Source organism: Lentinula edodes (assembly GCF_021015755.1).
Source record: "Lentinula edodes strain Le(Bin) 0899 ss11 chromosome Unknown C8R40scaffold_7, whole genome shotgun sequence".
NCBI lineage: Eukaryota > Fungi > Basidiomycota > Agaricomycetes > Agaricales > Omphalotaceae > Lentinula > Lentinula edodes.
This window is the reverse complement of record NW_025764313.1, coordinates 940,227-955,508: the sequence shown is the minus strand read 5'-3', so window position 1 is coordinate 955,508 and position 15,282 is coordinate 940,227. Positions and strand designations below refer to the sequence as shown.

Below are 15,282 nucleotides of genomic sequence, written 5' to 3'. Positions count from 1 at the left end.
ACTTAGATCAACTTAGATCTCCCTTCTCAACTTAACTCTTCTCTAAGTCTTCAGGCTCAACGCCTCGAAGTACGTTCTCCTCGACCTTAGGACTTTAACGTTCTCTGGTCCGCTCCTCGTCATCGGCGATACCGCCGCTCCGACCTGGCTGCTACTTAGCTCCTCTCTCTCTACTCTCGCTCTCCGGGGACTAACGGCGTAACGGCGGTGTTGTTAATAACTTCACTACTGTCCCACTCGTCTTCCGCACTTAGACACCTTGTGACTTTGGCACGGTTATACGGTGTACATGATCTTAACACTAACCATACAGATTTCTCTTTACTCTCTGTTTCTGTACCTCTGTTTCTCTCTACTTCTGTCTACTGTCTCTCTGATCGTCTTTACGATCGAATATATGCTTTCACTTCAAGTCTAAGCCTTCCGAGTGAGTCTCCGAGCTCCCTCGAACATTACTAAAGCTCCCCAACGCCTACCCGCTTTGGTGAGCTACCCTTCCCCAAACCTCCCAGAGCTCCCTAGCTACTTCGTAAGCTTCGGGACCTCGATCTAGGTAACGTCGAAGGTACCCCTCACGTCGGACTACGTATTGCTTCTCCGTTACCACCTCCCACACTCGAGGACGTCCATCCTCAAGCCCAGCCCCCAGGGACCTACCCTCCCTGGCATATCCCTTCTCGGGAGCTTACACTCTCGAGACCCAGTTGCATACACGACCTACTTGATCCTATATTGACGTTCTAGCGAGTACAACTCCTACTACGCAATATCGTATGGTCCCACACTCTTCCTTAACCTCCCTACGCCTTAGGGACCTCCCTGGACCTCCTAGGAACCCCTCAAGGGTCACCATCCCGTCGTTCCAGCCACTACTAGGTCATTCCCGTCCTCGGTCGCGGTTCTCGTAGCTCCCTTCGAGCTCCAGCCTGCTCCTAGCACGCTACAACATAAACCTCCACATACCAAAACCTACCCTAAGACCTATTTTGACCCAGGTCTTACAGAATTTTCTCTCCGCGAGTCGGCAAGCTGGGACTCAAGCAGTCGAACCTGAGCAATGAGACGCTGATTCTCAGTGCGGTAAGGGTGAGCAGTGAGGACGCGAGGGACCAAGGTAGAACAAGGAGTGGGAGGCATGTTGGAAGAAAAAATATCCGATTCTCCTCCCTTTATAGGCACCTGAGTAACCGGAGGGGAAGCATGTCGACAAGCCAAACCAGAATGCGCCTCGGCAATGGTCACCAATTGAACCAAACCACTCGAACCCTGCACAGGATTGTCCCTGACAGATACCTCCATGGGGGAGGAAAGGGCGCAAGGAGGAACAGGGGCAATAGTTGAGGTAACCAACGAACGACTGGGAGGAACCACCAGAAGGACATGACAAGGAGGCTCTGAATCTACCTCTACTCCAGGAGCCTTGCAACGGGAACACTTCTTGGGAACCTCCAAACGGACCTTCTTGGTAGAGGGACCCACCACAGGCAATGGAGAGCGGGCGCACTTTTGTTTAGCTGCGACAGAGGCCTCGTCCTGTTGCAGTGCGAGGAACTTCTGGAGCTCCTGCTGATCAGCGGTGACCCCGTCCTGCTCATCAAGCATGTTCAACTCTAAAAGAGTCGAAGTAGAGGAGGTACGCTCATGAAGGGCCGCATCGTACTGATGCCAAACATCCAAGGGAATCCCCCAAGTAGCACGGTGTGCAGGAGTTCCATGGAGTTCCAAAAACCTGCGACTATATGCCAGGTCTTGGTTACACTGACGAGCAAAGTATTGGTACTGAAGGGTCTTGCCGAGACTACAAGTCTTCTTCGAGGAACAGTTCGTGCATTGAGGAGAATTGGCTGGGACCTGGCATTTACCCGGGGTCTTGAGACAATTGGTACAGGGAGAAGCTACTGCCGCCAGGAGCGACCACAGGGGATTGTCCTCACAGTAAGCAGACAACGGCTTCCCAGTGTTGAATACAGTCTCGAACAGCTGGAGCTGAGGGTGAGACGGAGATTCGATGGTAAAAGCGAGCTGGTCCTGCCCGACCTCCCCATTGGACTTGGGATCAGGGGAAGTTACCTCCCCCAAAGAAGTAAGAGCCAGCAAGAGGGGAGAAGACGCGCGAGAGGTAGAGCGACGAGGACGATCAAAATACATCGCAGTAAGGAGTTTGACCCGTGAACTGAGGTGATAAATGATGGGAGAAGCAGGTATCTGGCAGACTTCAACAAAGAAAATTTTAGGTACCACGTGGAGGTCAGGTGACCTTCCAAAAACGCGTATACCCATCGCGAGGGCACGTGTCATGCCTCACCCCGAATTCCTTAGCCCATAAGCTCTCTAGCATAGCTCCCGATCTCCTCAGACCCCTTCCACGAATCCCTGAGAACACTTCAAACGTCCCACAGACCTCCTTACCGCTAGAACCACCTCCGCAACCCTTAGCTCCCCTCCATTCAACCGAATCATTCCACGACAGGGTCCTGGAACCCCGTACATGCGTCCATCATTCCATCCTCATGTACTTAGAATCCCCATTAAGTGCTCGCTTCATACCATGTCTCCTTGTTAACTTCCTCATACGTATTTAATCAGTCCAGGAGCGTTCAGAAGCCCAGCTTGGTATATTTTGAACACACACCCTTTACATAGGTCCAGTCCCTGTCCCTTTGTACCTGCTACCTATACGGAATTCTCTCTACTCTCTCTTTCTCTACCTCTGTTTCTCTCTACTTCTGTCTATTGTCTCTCTGATCGTCTATACGATCGAATATACGCTTTCACTTCAAGTCTAAGCCTTCCGAGTGAGTCTCCGAGCTCCCTCGAACATTACTAAAGCTCCCCAACGCCTACCCGCTTGGTGAGCTACCCTTCCCCAAACCTCCCAGAGCTCCCTAGCTACTTCGTAAGCTTCGGGACCTCGATCTAGGTAACGTCGAAGCTACCCCTCACGTCGAACTACGTATTGCTTCTCCGTTACCACCTCCCACACTCGAGGACGACCATCCTCAAACCTAGTCCCCAGGGACCTACCCTCCCTGGCATATCCCTTCTCGGGAGCTTACACCCTCGAGACCCCGTTGCATAAACTACCTACTCGACTCTATATTGACGTTCTAGCGAGTACAACTCCTACTATGCAATATCTTACGGTCCCGCACTCGTCCTGCACCTCCCTACGCATTAGGGACCTCCCTGGACCTCCTAGGAACCACTCAAGGGTCACCATCTCGTCGTTCCAACCACTACTAGGTCATTCCCGTCCTCGGTCGCGGTTCTCGTAGCTCCCTTCGAGCTCCAGCCTGCTCCTAGCACGCTACAACATAAACCTCCACATACCAAAACCTACCCTAAGACCCATTTTGACCCAGTTCTTACAGTAGCCAGCTGTTTGTTAATAAAGTCTTTAAGGGCGACTAGCTCCTTTTCAGACAAAGGATAAGTTCGACCAAGAGGCAGTGAAGCGCCTTCTTCCAAGTCAATCTTCAGATCATAAGGTCGGTGTTCAGATAAGGAATCTGCAGCAATCTTGTCGAAGACGTCTGCAAACTCAGCATACTCTTCTGGAATAGAATGATGAAGTGGAGGGACAGTAGGAGTGGTGAAGGAGCAGTTGGCGGCGCGGCCGCGACTTCTGAGTGGATAGCACGAAGAAGGATAGGCTCCATACCAGTGTCCTTGCAAGCCCTGTTAAAGACTGCAGCACTGATGAGTGCAATGTCGATCTCGGGAGTTTCCAGTTGAGCAGCGAATTGAGAGACCATAGGTTTAGACGAGAGGGGCTTGGCCTGTCACATCCGAGAGCGAGAGCGAGGTGAATCCCCAGGAGGGGTTTCCAGAATTGTCAGTGAGACCTTTGCATCAACGGTGTTGATGACAGAAGGCACAGACATCTGTGGAGAATCAGAATGTGAAGTGTTACGGATGTTTGGAGATGCCCAGTGATTCAATGGATTGTAGCGGGATAAGAAACTGTCACCTAATACTGCTTTACAAGATGGATCTAAATGTGTAACATAAAAGGGCAATAGAAGCAGCTCACCAGAAGGGAACTGAACAGTGATGTCCGCCATATTGGTAATGAGTTTAGAAGATAATGAACCATCAAAGAGACAAAGATTAACAGGAGAGATTTTGGTTGTAGGAATAGAATTTTGAGAAATATAACAAGTATTGATGAAAGAGTCAGTAGACCAGAATCAACAAGAGTAGGAAATTTGAGAAGAGCGGAAATAGGTTCAGCCGGTGCGGCCAAATCGGATAACGGAAATTCAGTAGTTAATGATATTACAAGAGATCATCCAATAGAAGAAAGAGCGGACACGTTGAGATATAACTCCCCAGGTGATGTAAGACCTGGGTCAGAATAGGTCTTAAGGTAGGGTTTGGTATACGGGGGTTTATGTTGTAGCATGCTAGGAGCAGGCTGGAGCTCGAAGGGAGCTACGGGAACCGCGACTGAGGACAGGAATGACCTAGTAGTGGCTGGGACGAAGAGGTGGTAACCCTTGAGGGGGTTCCTAGGAGATCCAGGGAGGTCCCTAAGGCGTAGGGAGGTTAGGTAGAAGTACGGAAGGTCCCGAAGCTTATGGAGTAGCTAGGGAGCTCAAGGAGGTTTGGGGAAGGGTGGCTCACCGCGTTGGGGAGCTTGAAGACTCACTCGGATGGCTTAGACTGGAAGTAAAAGCGTATATTCGATCGTATAGACGATCAGAGAGACAATAGACAGTAGTAGAGAGAAACAGAGGTAGAGAAACAGAGAGTAGAGAGAATTCCGTATAGGTAGCAGGTACAAAGGGACAGGGACTGGACCTATGTAAAGGGTGTGTGTTCAAAATATACCAAGCTGGGGCTTCGGGACGTGTCAGAGCTACTTAAATAGGTACGGGAAGTGGACAAGGGAACATCAGGGGATCTAGTGAACATGAGGCGGTAATCGAGATTGATACTTAATGGGGTTGCTATAGGGGGTCCTGTATGCGCGCCGGGGAATGTACGTGTGTCGGTGAAGAACGTTTGGGTAGGTATATGGTGGTACTTGTGTGGGAAGGTGCAGGATGGAGGTGCATGATGGTACTTGGGGAGGTGACTTGGGAGGTGTAGGGGAAGTGTAGGAGGTGTATAGAGTGTGTGACAACGTGTGGCGGGTACTGGGGCTGGTCTGGTTTTAGGCAGGGCATGACATTACCCCCCCTTGTAACTCCTTCGCGCCCTCGCGATGGGTAGGCGCGTTTCCTGGAAAGTCACCTGACATTCACGTGGTACCCGAAAATTTTCGTGAAGTCCGTCAGACACCTGTTTCTTCCATCGTCTACCACCTCAGTTCACGAGTCAAACTCCGTACTGTGATGCCTGTTAATCGTCGTTCCACCTCTCGTTCGTCTTCTCCTCTCTTGCCCGCTGTCACTTCCTTAGGGGAGGTAGTTTCTCCTGTTCCTCAGTCAGATGGGGAGGTCGAGCAGGATCAGCTCGCCTTCACTATCGAAGCTCCATCTCGTCCTCAGTTGCAACTTTTCGAGACTATATTCAACACTGGGAAGTCGTTGTCTGCCTATTGTGAGGACGATCCCTTATGGTCACTCCTGGCGGCAGTTGCTTCTCCTTGCACCAATTGTCTGAAAAGCCTGAGTAAATGCCAGGTTCCAGCGAACTCTCCTCGTTGTACGAACTGCTCCTCGAAGAAGACTTGCAGCCTCGGTAAGATCCTTCGGTACCGCTACTTCGCTCGTCGGTGTAGTCAGGACCTAGCATATAGCCGCAGGTTTCTGGAACTTCACGGTACTCCTGCACAGCGTGTTACTTGGGGTATCCCTTTGGACGTTTGGCGTCGGTACGATGCGGTCCTCCATGACCGCACTTCATCTACTTCGACTCTTCTAGAGTTGAACATGCTTGACGAGCAGGACGAGGTCACCGCTGATCAGCAAGAGCTCCAGAAGTTTCTTGCACTGCAACAAGACGAGGCCTCCGTCGCAGCTAAACGAAAGCGCGTCCGCTCTCCCTTGCCTGTGGCAGGTCCTTCTACCAAGAAGGTTCGTTTGGAGGTTTCCAAGAAGCGTTCCCGTCGCAGGGCTCCTGGGATAGAAGTAGACACAGAGCCTCCTCGTCGTGTCCTTCTTGTCGTTCCTCCCAGCCGCTTGTCGGTTACCTCAACCATTGCTCCTGTTCCTCCTCCTGCCCTTTCCTCCCCAATGGAGGTATCCATCAGGGACGTTCCTGTGCAGGGTTCGAGCGGTTTGGTTCAGTTGGCAACCATTGCCGAGGCGCATTCTGGTTTGGCTTGTCGACCTGCTTCCCCCCCGGTTCCTCAAGTGCCTATAAAGGGAGGTGAATCAGATCTTTTATCTTCCAACATGCCTCCCCTTCCTCGTTCTACGTTGGTCCCTCGCGTCCTCACTGCTCATCCTTACCGCGCTGAGAACCAGCGTCTCGCTGCCCAGGTTCGACTGCTTGAGTCCCAGCTTGCCGACTCAAGGAGAGAAAATTCCTCCCTTACCACCGCCCTTCGTGATACCTCACATGCCCTTGAGGCTAGGCAACGGGAGGTGGAGCAGCTGCGGAGCTCCAGTCAGGAGTTCGTTCGGAACAAGGCGGAGTATCGCCATATCATTGACCAGTTCCTTGCTTTGGACAGGGCCCTCCACGGTTCCCCTGATCAAGTGAGTTGCCGTGTAACGTTCCCCTTGCTCCCTCTTGTCTGACCTCCTTGTTTCAGAGTCTTCTAGATCGCTTCAAAATGGTGGAAGAAGAACTTAGAATTGCTAAGAAAGACCGGGATGCTGCTGCGGAGCAGTTATCCACCTCCTCCCGCAAGATTGCAGAGTTGACTACTACTTTGCTGTATCAACAGGGTATTGTGGACGAGTCTAATGCCCTGGCCACTCGTCAACGCGTTCGTCTGGAGGAGCTTCAGGAGGAGGTTCACCGTTCTCGTGGTCGCGCCGCCTTTGTGGAGCAGATGATCCAGGAGTATCCTGACGAGGGTTTTTACGAGGTGGTCCTCCCTCCCCTTTCCGAGCTCGAAGGGGAGCTTGTTAATATTCGAGCGGACCTTCGTCGTGTTGCCACTCTCGCCCATCGTCTTTATCGTTCCGACCCTGCTACCGTGCTTCATCACCACGATCGTTACATTGGTGCGATTATTGAAGCTGTAGTAGCTTTCCTTCGTCGTGGCCTAGACTCCGACGACCCCGATGTGGCAGCGCATAACTTCCGGCTGGCCTTGGACTACATGCAATCAGTGCGAGGTATTCATGGAGACCTCTATATGCGATCCATCAGCAGCATCCAGTGGTTCTTCCATAATGCTGTCGACCAGGACGAGGGCCTCTACCGTTTGGTGTTAGAAAATTCTCGGTTTGACAATGATGGCTCTTTTCTAACGGCTTCTCAACACGCCGGTTTCGTTGCTCCTCCTCCCGACTCATTGGAGCCTCCTCTTCACCGCCGCATGCTAGCTTTGTCGACCGCCCTTCCTCATCGTGAAGGTGCTGGGCGGTGGGACGATATCGTTCCCGCAATCCCTAGTGACGACCAGTTGACGATTGACTGGGAGCAGTTGATGTTGAGGTACATTCACCATATCACTGATACTCCACTGCCTGCCCCAGCCGTCCCCGTCCCCATGGTGGTTGAACCCGAGGTCAATTCATCGGACGCGGTTGTTGAACGACCTCTCGAGGAAACTGGGCCTCTCTCCTCTGTTGGCTCCTCCCTTCAAGTTCCGTTGTTCCTGCCTGAGCAGGAATCCCCTACCTCTCCCTCTCCTCCCCCCCCTTCTCCGAGTCTACCTCCCCTTTTTGGTTCCGTCGCCTCCTTATCCATAGATCTTACTGGCGACGACGACGAGTTGTATGAGACGGGGGTGGCTCCTATGGGTCCTGAGGCGAGGGAGGTGGAGGCTTCTGCCAGTGAGGGTCTTGTTAAGGAAGAACAATTGTAGACTGTTCGTATTCGAGTAGGTTGTAGTATGTCGTGTAATTTTGTACTTCTGCTTCCTGTTTTTCTTGTTTGTCGAAGAATAAATATCTTTTATTGTTTTTCTTATTGCTCTTTTTAGTGTGTGACTGTCGAATTTGCGAGACTATAGTGTATTGCGGGTGCGTTGTTGTTAACTTGTTGTTAGTATCATGGGGTTGTTGGCCCCGTCGTGCTTTTGCTTCCTTCCCCTTTTAGCCCTGTACCCCCTTCCTTCCTCTAACGTGTCTTCCTCATCCTCCTGTGCTTCCCGTTCCAGAAGGTCCCAGTGTGTCTGTAGTGGCCGTCGTTTCCTTGAGTGCGTCTTATGCCAGCTCCGCAGTAGATCTGTCGAACCTGCCATACCTTCCCATTCTACCCAGGAGTTGAATTCGTCACCGTACCCCTCCCATTTGACCAGGTACTCTATCTCTTCCGGTCGTCCCTGTATTGGTTTTGAATCTAGGATGCTTTCAACGAAGTGTTCCGTCTTCCCTTTTATGAATACTGGGGGAGGCGGGGAGGTCTGTCGTTTGAACTTGTCGTGGAAGTGAGGTTTCAGTCTGTCTACATGGAACACATTGTGAATTTTGTGGAGGTTCCCGGGGAGGTCCAATCGGTAAGCATGACTCCCTACTTTCGACAAGATTGTATAGGGGCCCGTCCACTTGTGGTCTAGCTTCTTCATAGGTCGTCTAGTCCTGACATTTTCCATATTCAGCCAGACTTGATCACCCTCCTTCCAGTCCGGGGCCTCCTGGCGTTTTTGGTTCGCGTACTTCGCATAGACCTCGTTGGCTACCCTGATTCGTTCCTGGAGGTACGCATGTAGCCCCTTGAGGTTGGACGCGTACTCGTTGACCTCCGCTCCTTGCACCTGCTCCAGCGTAATGGACAACCTTGGATGATAACCCTTGTTGGCGAAGAATGGCGAGACACCTGTCGTCGTGTTTGGGGTATTGTTGTATACAAATTCGGCCATTGGTAGGAGGAGGTCCCAGTCGTCTTGGTCATAGGAGCAATAGATTCGAAGGTACGCTTCCACGGATTGGTTTACTCGTTCCGTTTGTCCATCTGTTTGTGGGTGATACGCAGTTGATAGTCGGGACTCGATTCCTAATGCTCTACAGAGCTCCCTCCAGAATTGGGACACAAAGAGGGAGCCCCGGTCTGAAGTTATGTCGGAGGGCATCCCATGCTTTGAGAAGACGTATGTGATGAATAGATTGGCAAAGTCCTCCGCATTATCTGTCATATGACAAGGAACATATATGGCCTGTTTGGTGAGTCGGCAGACTACTACGAGGATGGCGTCGTATTTCTCTGGGCCCGCCGTGGCTGGGAGCTGGGTGATGTGATCTAGGGAGATTGAGGACCAAGGTCATTGACCAATTGGTAATGGATGGAGGTTCCCGTAAGGTTTGGAGCGACTGGCTTTGGCTCTCAGACACGAGTGGCAGCTCCGCACGTAGTAGTTCACGTCTTTGGACAGTCCTTTCCAGAAAAACAGCTGGTTTACGAGCTTCTTGGTGCGTTTCTCCCCCGGATGTCCCCTTAGTTTATGGTCGTGGTACGACTGTAGGACCTCCCTTTGTAGGGTCCCAACGTCTGGGACGTATATACGACCTCCCCTCTTTATCAGCCCATCCTCCCAAACGAAAGATTCCTCCTCGTTGCGTGCGCAATCCTTTTTAGTGCTTCAATTATAGTCGTGTCCTTTGGAGCTTCCCTTACTCGATTCACTAGGAGGTCCTCGTTCATAAGGATGGTAGCGTTCAGTCGTTCTGGAGGTATGAGTACCCGTTCCCTCCCTGCTAAGACCTGGTCCCTTGAAGCTCCCCTCTTCGGGTACACGTCTGATCTGCGGGTGAGCGCGTCCGGCTTGGCTCCCAACCTCCCTGGACGATAGTTGATGACAAAATCGTATCCTGAAAGGAGCTCTGCCCACCGGCTTGTCGTGCTGTTAACTGCTTCGTAGTGGTGAAGTACTGAAGATTGTTATGGTCTGAGTATACTTGGATCTGATGTCGGGATCCTTTGCAGTACGCCCTCCATTGTTTGAAGCAGTCCACGATAGCTAGGAGCTCCTTATCGTATATGTCGTAGTTTAGTTCTGCAGAGATCATTGATCGTGCATGGAAGGCGATAGGATGTATCTCCCCCGTTTCAGGATCCAGCTGTGATAGGATCCCTGCTATAGCCAAGTCGGAGGCATCGCATTCGAGGACTACCGGTAGGTCCGGATTGTAATGTCCCAGAACCGGGGCTTCGGAGAATGCTGACTTCAGAAGTTCGAAGGCACTACTACACTGTGGGGTCCAGTTCCACACTGAATCTTTTCGGAGGAGCTTTGTGAACACCTTGGTGATTCCCGAGTAGTTGTCTATGAACCTCCTATAGAAGTTTGCGAATCCGAGGAACGCCTGGAGTTCCTTCACCGTCCTTGGTTTTGGCCAGTCCATTACTGCCTTCACTTTCTCTGGGTCCATGGACACTCCCAATGGTGATATGATCACCCCCAAGTACTCGACAGTGTCGACGTGGAACGCGCATTTTTCCGGCTTTGCATGGAGGTGGTTCGCCCGTAGTTGTTCAAGGACCTTCCTGACGTGTCCGACATGGGATGCTTCATCGTCTGAGTAGATCAGAATGTCGTCCAAGTAAATTACCACGCAAACGTCCACCATGTCGTGAAAGATCTCGTTCATGAAGAATTGAAACGCGGAGGGAGCATTCGTTAGCCCAAAGGGCATTACCAAGTATTCGAAGGACCCATACCGAGTTCGGAATGCAGTCTTCCACTCGTGTCCCTGGGCTACCCTGACGTTGTTGTATCCTGCGCGGAGGTCAATCTCTGTGAAGATCTTCGCCTTCCGTAGTTGATCCACTAAGGTTCCTATCAGCGGTAGAGGGTACCTATTCTTCTTCGTAATCTTGTTCAGAGCTCGATAGTCCACGCAGAGTCGCAGGGTACCATCCTTTTTCTTGGCAAACAAGACAGGAGCTCCCGCAGGGGAGCTGGAGGATTGTATGAAACCCTTGCCTAACATCTCATCGATGTACTCCTTGAGGGATTTCAGCTCCTTCTCGGACATGTTGTAGAGCTTCCCTATGGGAGGTATCGCATCCCCTTCTGTCTCGATTTTGATATCGTAGGGTCGGTGAGGAGGTAGCGTTCTTGCTTCTCCAGGTGAGAACACGTCCAGGTAGTCCTGGTATTCTGCTATCACTTGCCCGGAGCATTTCTTCAGTAGGGGACTCCTCCTTCGTCGGCGATATATGAAGGAAGTACGCTGGGGTTCCCTCCCTCAGTAGACGATCCATCCCAGCAGCTCCTATTAAGCTGATGGGTTTCCCTTGTATAGTTGGGTCCGATTTTCGTTCCACCACATGGGTACCCGCTATGAGCTGCTTTCTCCGGAAGTTGTTGCGCCGTATTGAACCCTTGGGAGTCAGACCAGACCTTGAAGGAATCTTGGGTATGTTCAGGCTTTCGATGTCTAAGGTGGGGAGGTCGGGATAAGGTCCATGTTCCCTCCTTTTCTTCCTCCACCGGACTTTTTGCTTAGCTCCCGGCCAGGAGGAGGATCGTTCCGTGTCCCTACTCTTCCACTTTTGATAGGCCTCCTCTGAGTCCTTTGCTGGATTCGGGGTTACGTTCTCCATGGTGGATCGTCCAGTCTCGAGGATCTCCTCCACCTCTTCTTCCGTGCTTTCGTCCGCGAAAGCTAACCATTCGTTGATTCCCATAAGGATTGGGTCGTCTGGCCCTAGATCTTTGTCCGAGCGGAATAACTTGTGTGAACCTGGTTGACTCGCTTCGTACTCTTCGTCCTTTACTTCCTCTAGTTTCACCCTCGTCTTTGGAGCTCTAAGGGGAGCTTCCGGAGTTTGTTGAGGAACTTCTGGAGGTGGTTGTGGAGCTTCAGGAGGTTGTTGAGGAGCTTCAGGAGGTGATTGGAGAGTTCCTGCGTGTATTTCGTCGCCGTTTACCCCCCTCCCTAGCTCCTCAGTACCTCCCTCGGCGCCTGGTTGGACAATTTCCGACGCAAGGGCTGCTGAGATTCGAACGTTTCGGTCCTGGAATGTCAGGCAAAGTTCCTTCCAGTCAATGACTGGGTTGTGCATGCGTAGCCACGGCAGTCCTAGCACAATTGGAGCCGTGGGGTGTAATCGAGTTACTAGGAACTCCACCTTGTGAATTGTTCCATCCGCAAAACTGATCTGGTCAGTGTAGGTCTGAGTTATCAATCCTGCGGAGGTAGGTTTCCCGTCGAACAGCTCCAAAGGGATACTGTTTGTGAGGTCAACCAAATTTTCTGGGTGTCGCATAGCGACGGTTTTGTCTATGAAGCATCTAGTTGCTCCACTATCCACTAGTGTGGCGTATTCTTTGTCTTCATCGAGGTCGGAGAACGGAAAGCGTGTAAGGATGATGAAGGAGTTGTAGGATCGGGAGGTGAGACGAGCTGGCTGACTCCCCGCGAGTGCCGCTCTTATTGTGGTAGGCGAAGGTGTTGCGAGGCTTCGCAGTTCGCCCTGATCTACCTCGAAGCCCCCTGCCCATTTCCCACTTCGTCCAACAGTTGTTGCTCACCTTCCTTTGGTGAGTCTAAGATGTGAACGTTCCAGAGATCGTCCATTCCTTCCCGTTCTTCCACCACGATCCCGGCGCGAATCCGTTCTAAAGGACGAGTTGAATCGTCCTTACGACCTCCCCCTTGGTTGGCCGTCCCTCTTCCTCGAGTTGAATCGGCCTTGGAAGCTCTCTCTGAGCTCCCTTGATCCTCCGCTGGGCAGTTCTAACGATTCTGGGTTAGGGCAGTCCTTTGCCCAGTGCTCCTTTTGTCCACAACGCATGCAGAGTTCCTGCCTTCGTCTTCTCCACTTCTCCGCTCTTTCCTCAGGAGTCCATTTTCTCCCGGTATCGGTAACTCCTGCTCGGAGGACCGCTTCAGTCCATTCTCCTCCATCCTTGCAGTGACAGCAGTCTTCGTCCTCCTCTCGGCTTTCGCTATCGTAACTTTCTCCTTCCCCCCAAGCTGCGGACGCCCTCTGTCGTCCCTCTTTCCAGTTGGGCCTGCTTTGGAACCTTCCCGTCACAACTGGTTTCGGATTGGAGGTCCAGACATCAGCTGGATCTCGTTCCCGACGCAAGGGGGACTTGTAAGGAGCTTCAGGTGCTAACTCTAACCCGGGGAAGCGACTCAACCATCCTTGCAGCACTTTTTCACCGTGGAGATTCCTCAAACTCTCCGCTTGCGCACGTACGGCTCCGTCCAACTTCGTGAACACTCGGGTCCACTCGTCGTAGGATCGAGGTTCCTCCCTTCCTGTAACAACCTGTAGAGGCAACCAGGGAGCTACCCCTTTCTTGAGGTATGTTACCAGAGCCTCGTCGTTAAACCCGGTCAGAGGAGCGTATTCGTTGAAGCGAATGAAGAAGTTGGCGAAGCTTTCCTCCGGCATCTGCTTCATCCAGGCTAACCTCCTCCTTGCCTCGTCCGCCTTGTCGATGGGTCCGAATTTGGAGCCGAACTCTCGTTTGAATTCTGTCCAGTCTTCGAGACAAGTGTACTCCCCCCTCAGTCGTTGCCGATTCAACGTGTCGAAGTGGGAGAGTGCTGCACCAGTGAGATGACTAGCTGCGGAAGCGCACTTGTCCTTTTCCCGAGCATAGATGGTAGGTCGTACTCCAAACATCCTTTCCAAACTGAGGACCCACGTCTTCCATGCAGACCGGTCGTCACCTGCGAAGCTTTCGATCTTACCGACGTCGAGCTTCGACTCAATGGTAATCCGATTTTTTTCTTCGTTGCTCTCCCACGTACTTCGTCCCTCGTTGGGAGGTCTAGGAGCTGCCTTACGGTGCCAACCTTGTCTTGGATCGTAGTACCAGGGTTGGTCCGGGTCATAGCGTGTTGGAGGTACGTCAGGAGCTCCAGTGGGGAGCTCTCCTCTGTCCTCCTCTCTCCTTCCACCATTCCTACTCGATTGGTTCTGTTCCCCCTCGTCGGAACCTTCCGAATTACTATCACCCGGTCCCCCGGAAGGTGGTGGAGGAGGAGGAGGCGGAGGTGGTGCCCCTCCCCCGCTCCTTCCTCCCTGTTCTCTTTGACCCTGTCCCCCTTGACTCAGAGGTCGTTCTCGATCTCTCGATTGACTAGAAAAATGTGGGGGAGGTACTCTAGGAGGGGGGTTAAAACCGCCTTTGCCTCCTCCCTCGTTTTCCAACGCGTACGCTCCTCCTTCTGGTCTCCCATACTCCCCTAGTTCAGCTCTTTGCACTCGGGCTCCCCACTCGTGAATACGTCGTCGGTCCACACTCGGAGTATCCGGGATCTGTCCTGCTTGTTCTACCTGGGGGTTTCCGTCCTTAGCTCCTGTAGGAGTGTTTCGGTTAAAGGATATTGGTTCCGTAGCTTGCCAGCTCCTTGGCTGGGGAACTACAGGAGAAGGACCCCCCCTCGTATATTCTCTCATTACCCTAGGTGCTCGCCCGGATAATCCCGCCGTGTTTCCTGTTTTGGAAAGGGGTCCTCCAGTCGGTACTTCCCCCGCTGTGAATCCTTTCTTTACCTCACGGAGTTGTTCCTGGAGCGTCTCAATGACCCGAGCCTGTTGTTGGATCATTGCTACCGATTCCTGAGAATGTGCCGAGTCGACAGCCATGCCAGGTCGGTTCGTCTGAGCTCCAGTTACAAAGGGAGTCCCTAAAGGGCTCCCTGCGGGGGTACCGCCTCCTCGTGAACTACCAACGTCCTTCGTTGGTTCGGATCCCTTTGACTCTCCGCTCCCACCGCGTGGGATTGCATCGATACCGACCCTTGATAGGGTATGACTGATGGATTGCTCAGTCTTGGAGGAACGTGTACAGGGTTGGGAACCAGCCGAGCTGTCAGATCTTGTCCGTAGATCCGTGATGAATGTTGCGCACCATCCATCCTTACCTCCCCAAACTGGTACCGCTGTGTCGAGACTGGCGTTACCGGTTTCGTTTGCAGGTTAACTCTGGGGGGAGGAGTCGAATTTTGAGCCAAGGCATGTACCGTGGGGGAGGTCCCAGAGCGTAACTGGGGGCTCCTCGTGGCCGTGTTACCGGGGTTAAAGAATTCAGGAACCTCGGTACTCCTGGGCGATGAATGTTTCGGTGCCAGGAAACGACCATCAGATCCATGGAGCTGCCTTTTCTGGTCAAATTGCTCCGGAGGGAACTCCCCTACGCTCTCGGGTTCGCATTGAACCATATACGAGGTTCCCCGATTATCCGCGACCAGTCTGCGACGGAATTCCAAAGCTCTTTCTAGATTCGATCCAGAAAGTTCCTCCGACAGC

At 52.3% G+C, this 15,282-nt stretch overlaps 1 protein-coding gene across 1 annotated transcript; it reads right to left on the bottom strand.

Annotated features, from left to right (window-relative positions):
* Positions 1 to 981: 981 nt before the first annotated feature.
* On the bottom strand, positions 982 to 2,280 carry C8R40DRAFT_1167796 (uncharacterized protein; the record flags this gene model as incomplete). Its single annotated transcript, XM_046231091.1, has 1 exon — positions 982 to 2,280. The coding sequence occupies one exon, from the start codon at positions 2,278 to 2,280 to the stop codon at positions 982 to 984; it is 1,299 nt and encodes a 432-aa protein (XP_046089464.1).
* Positions 2,281 to 15,282: the final 13,002 nt, after the last annotated feature.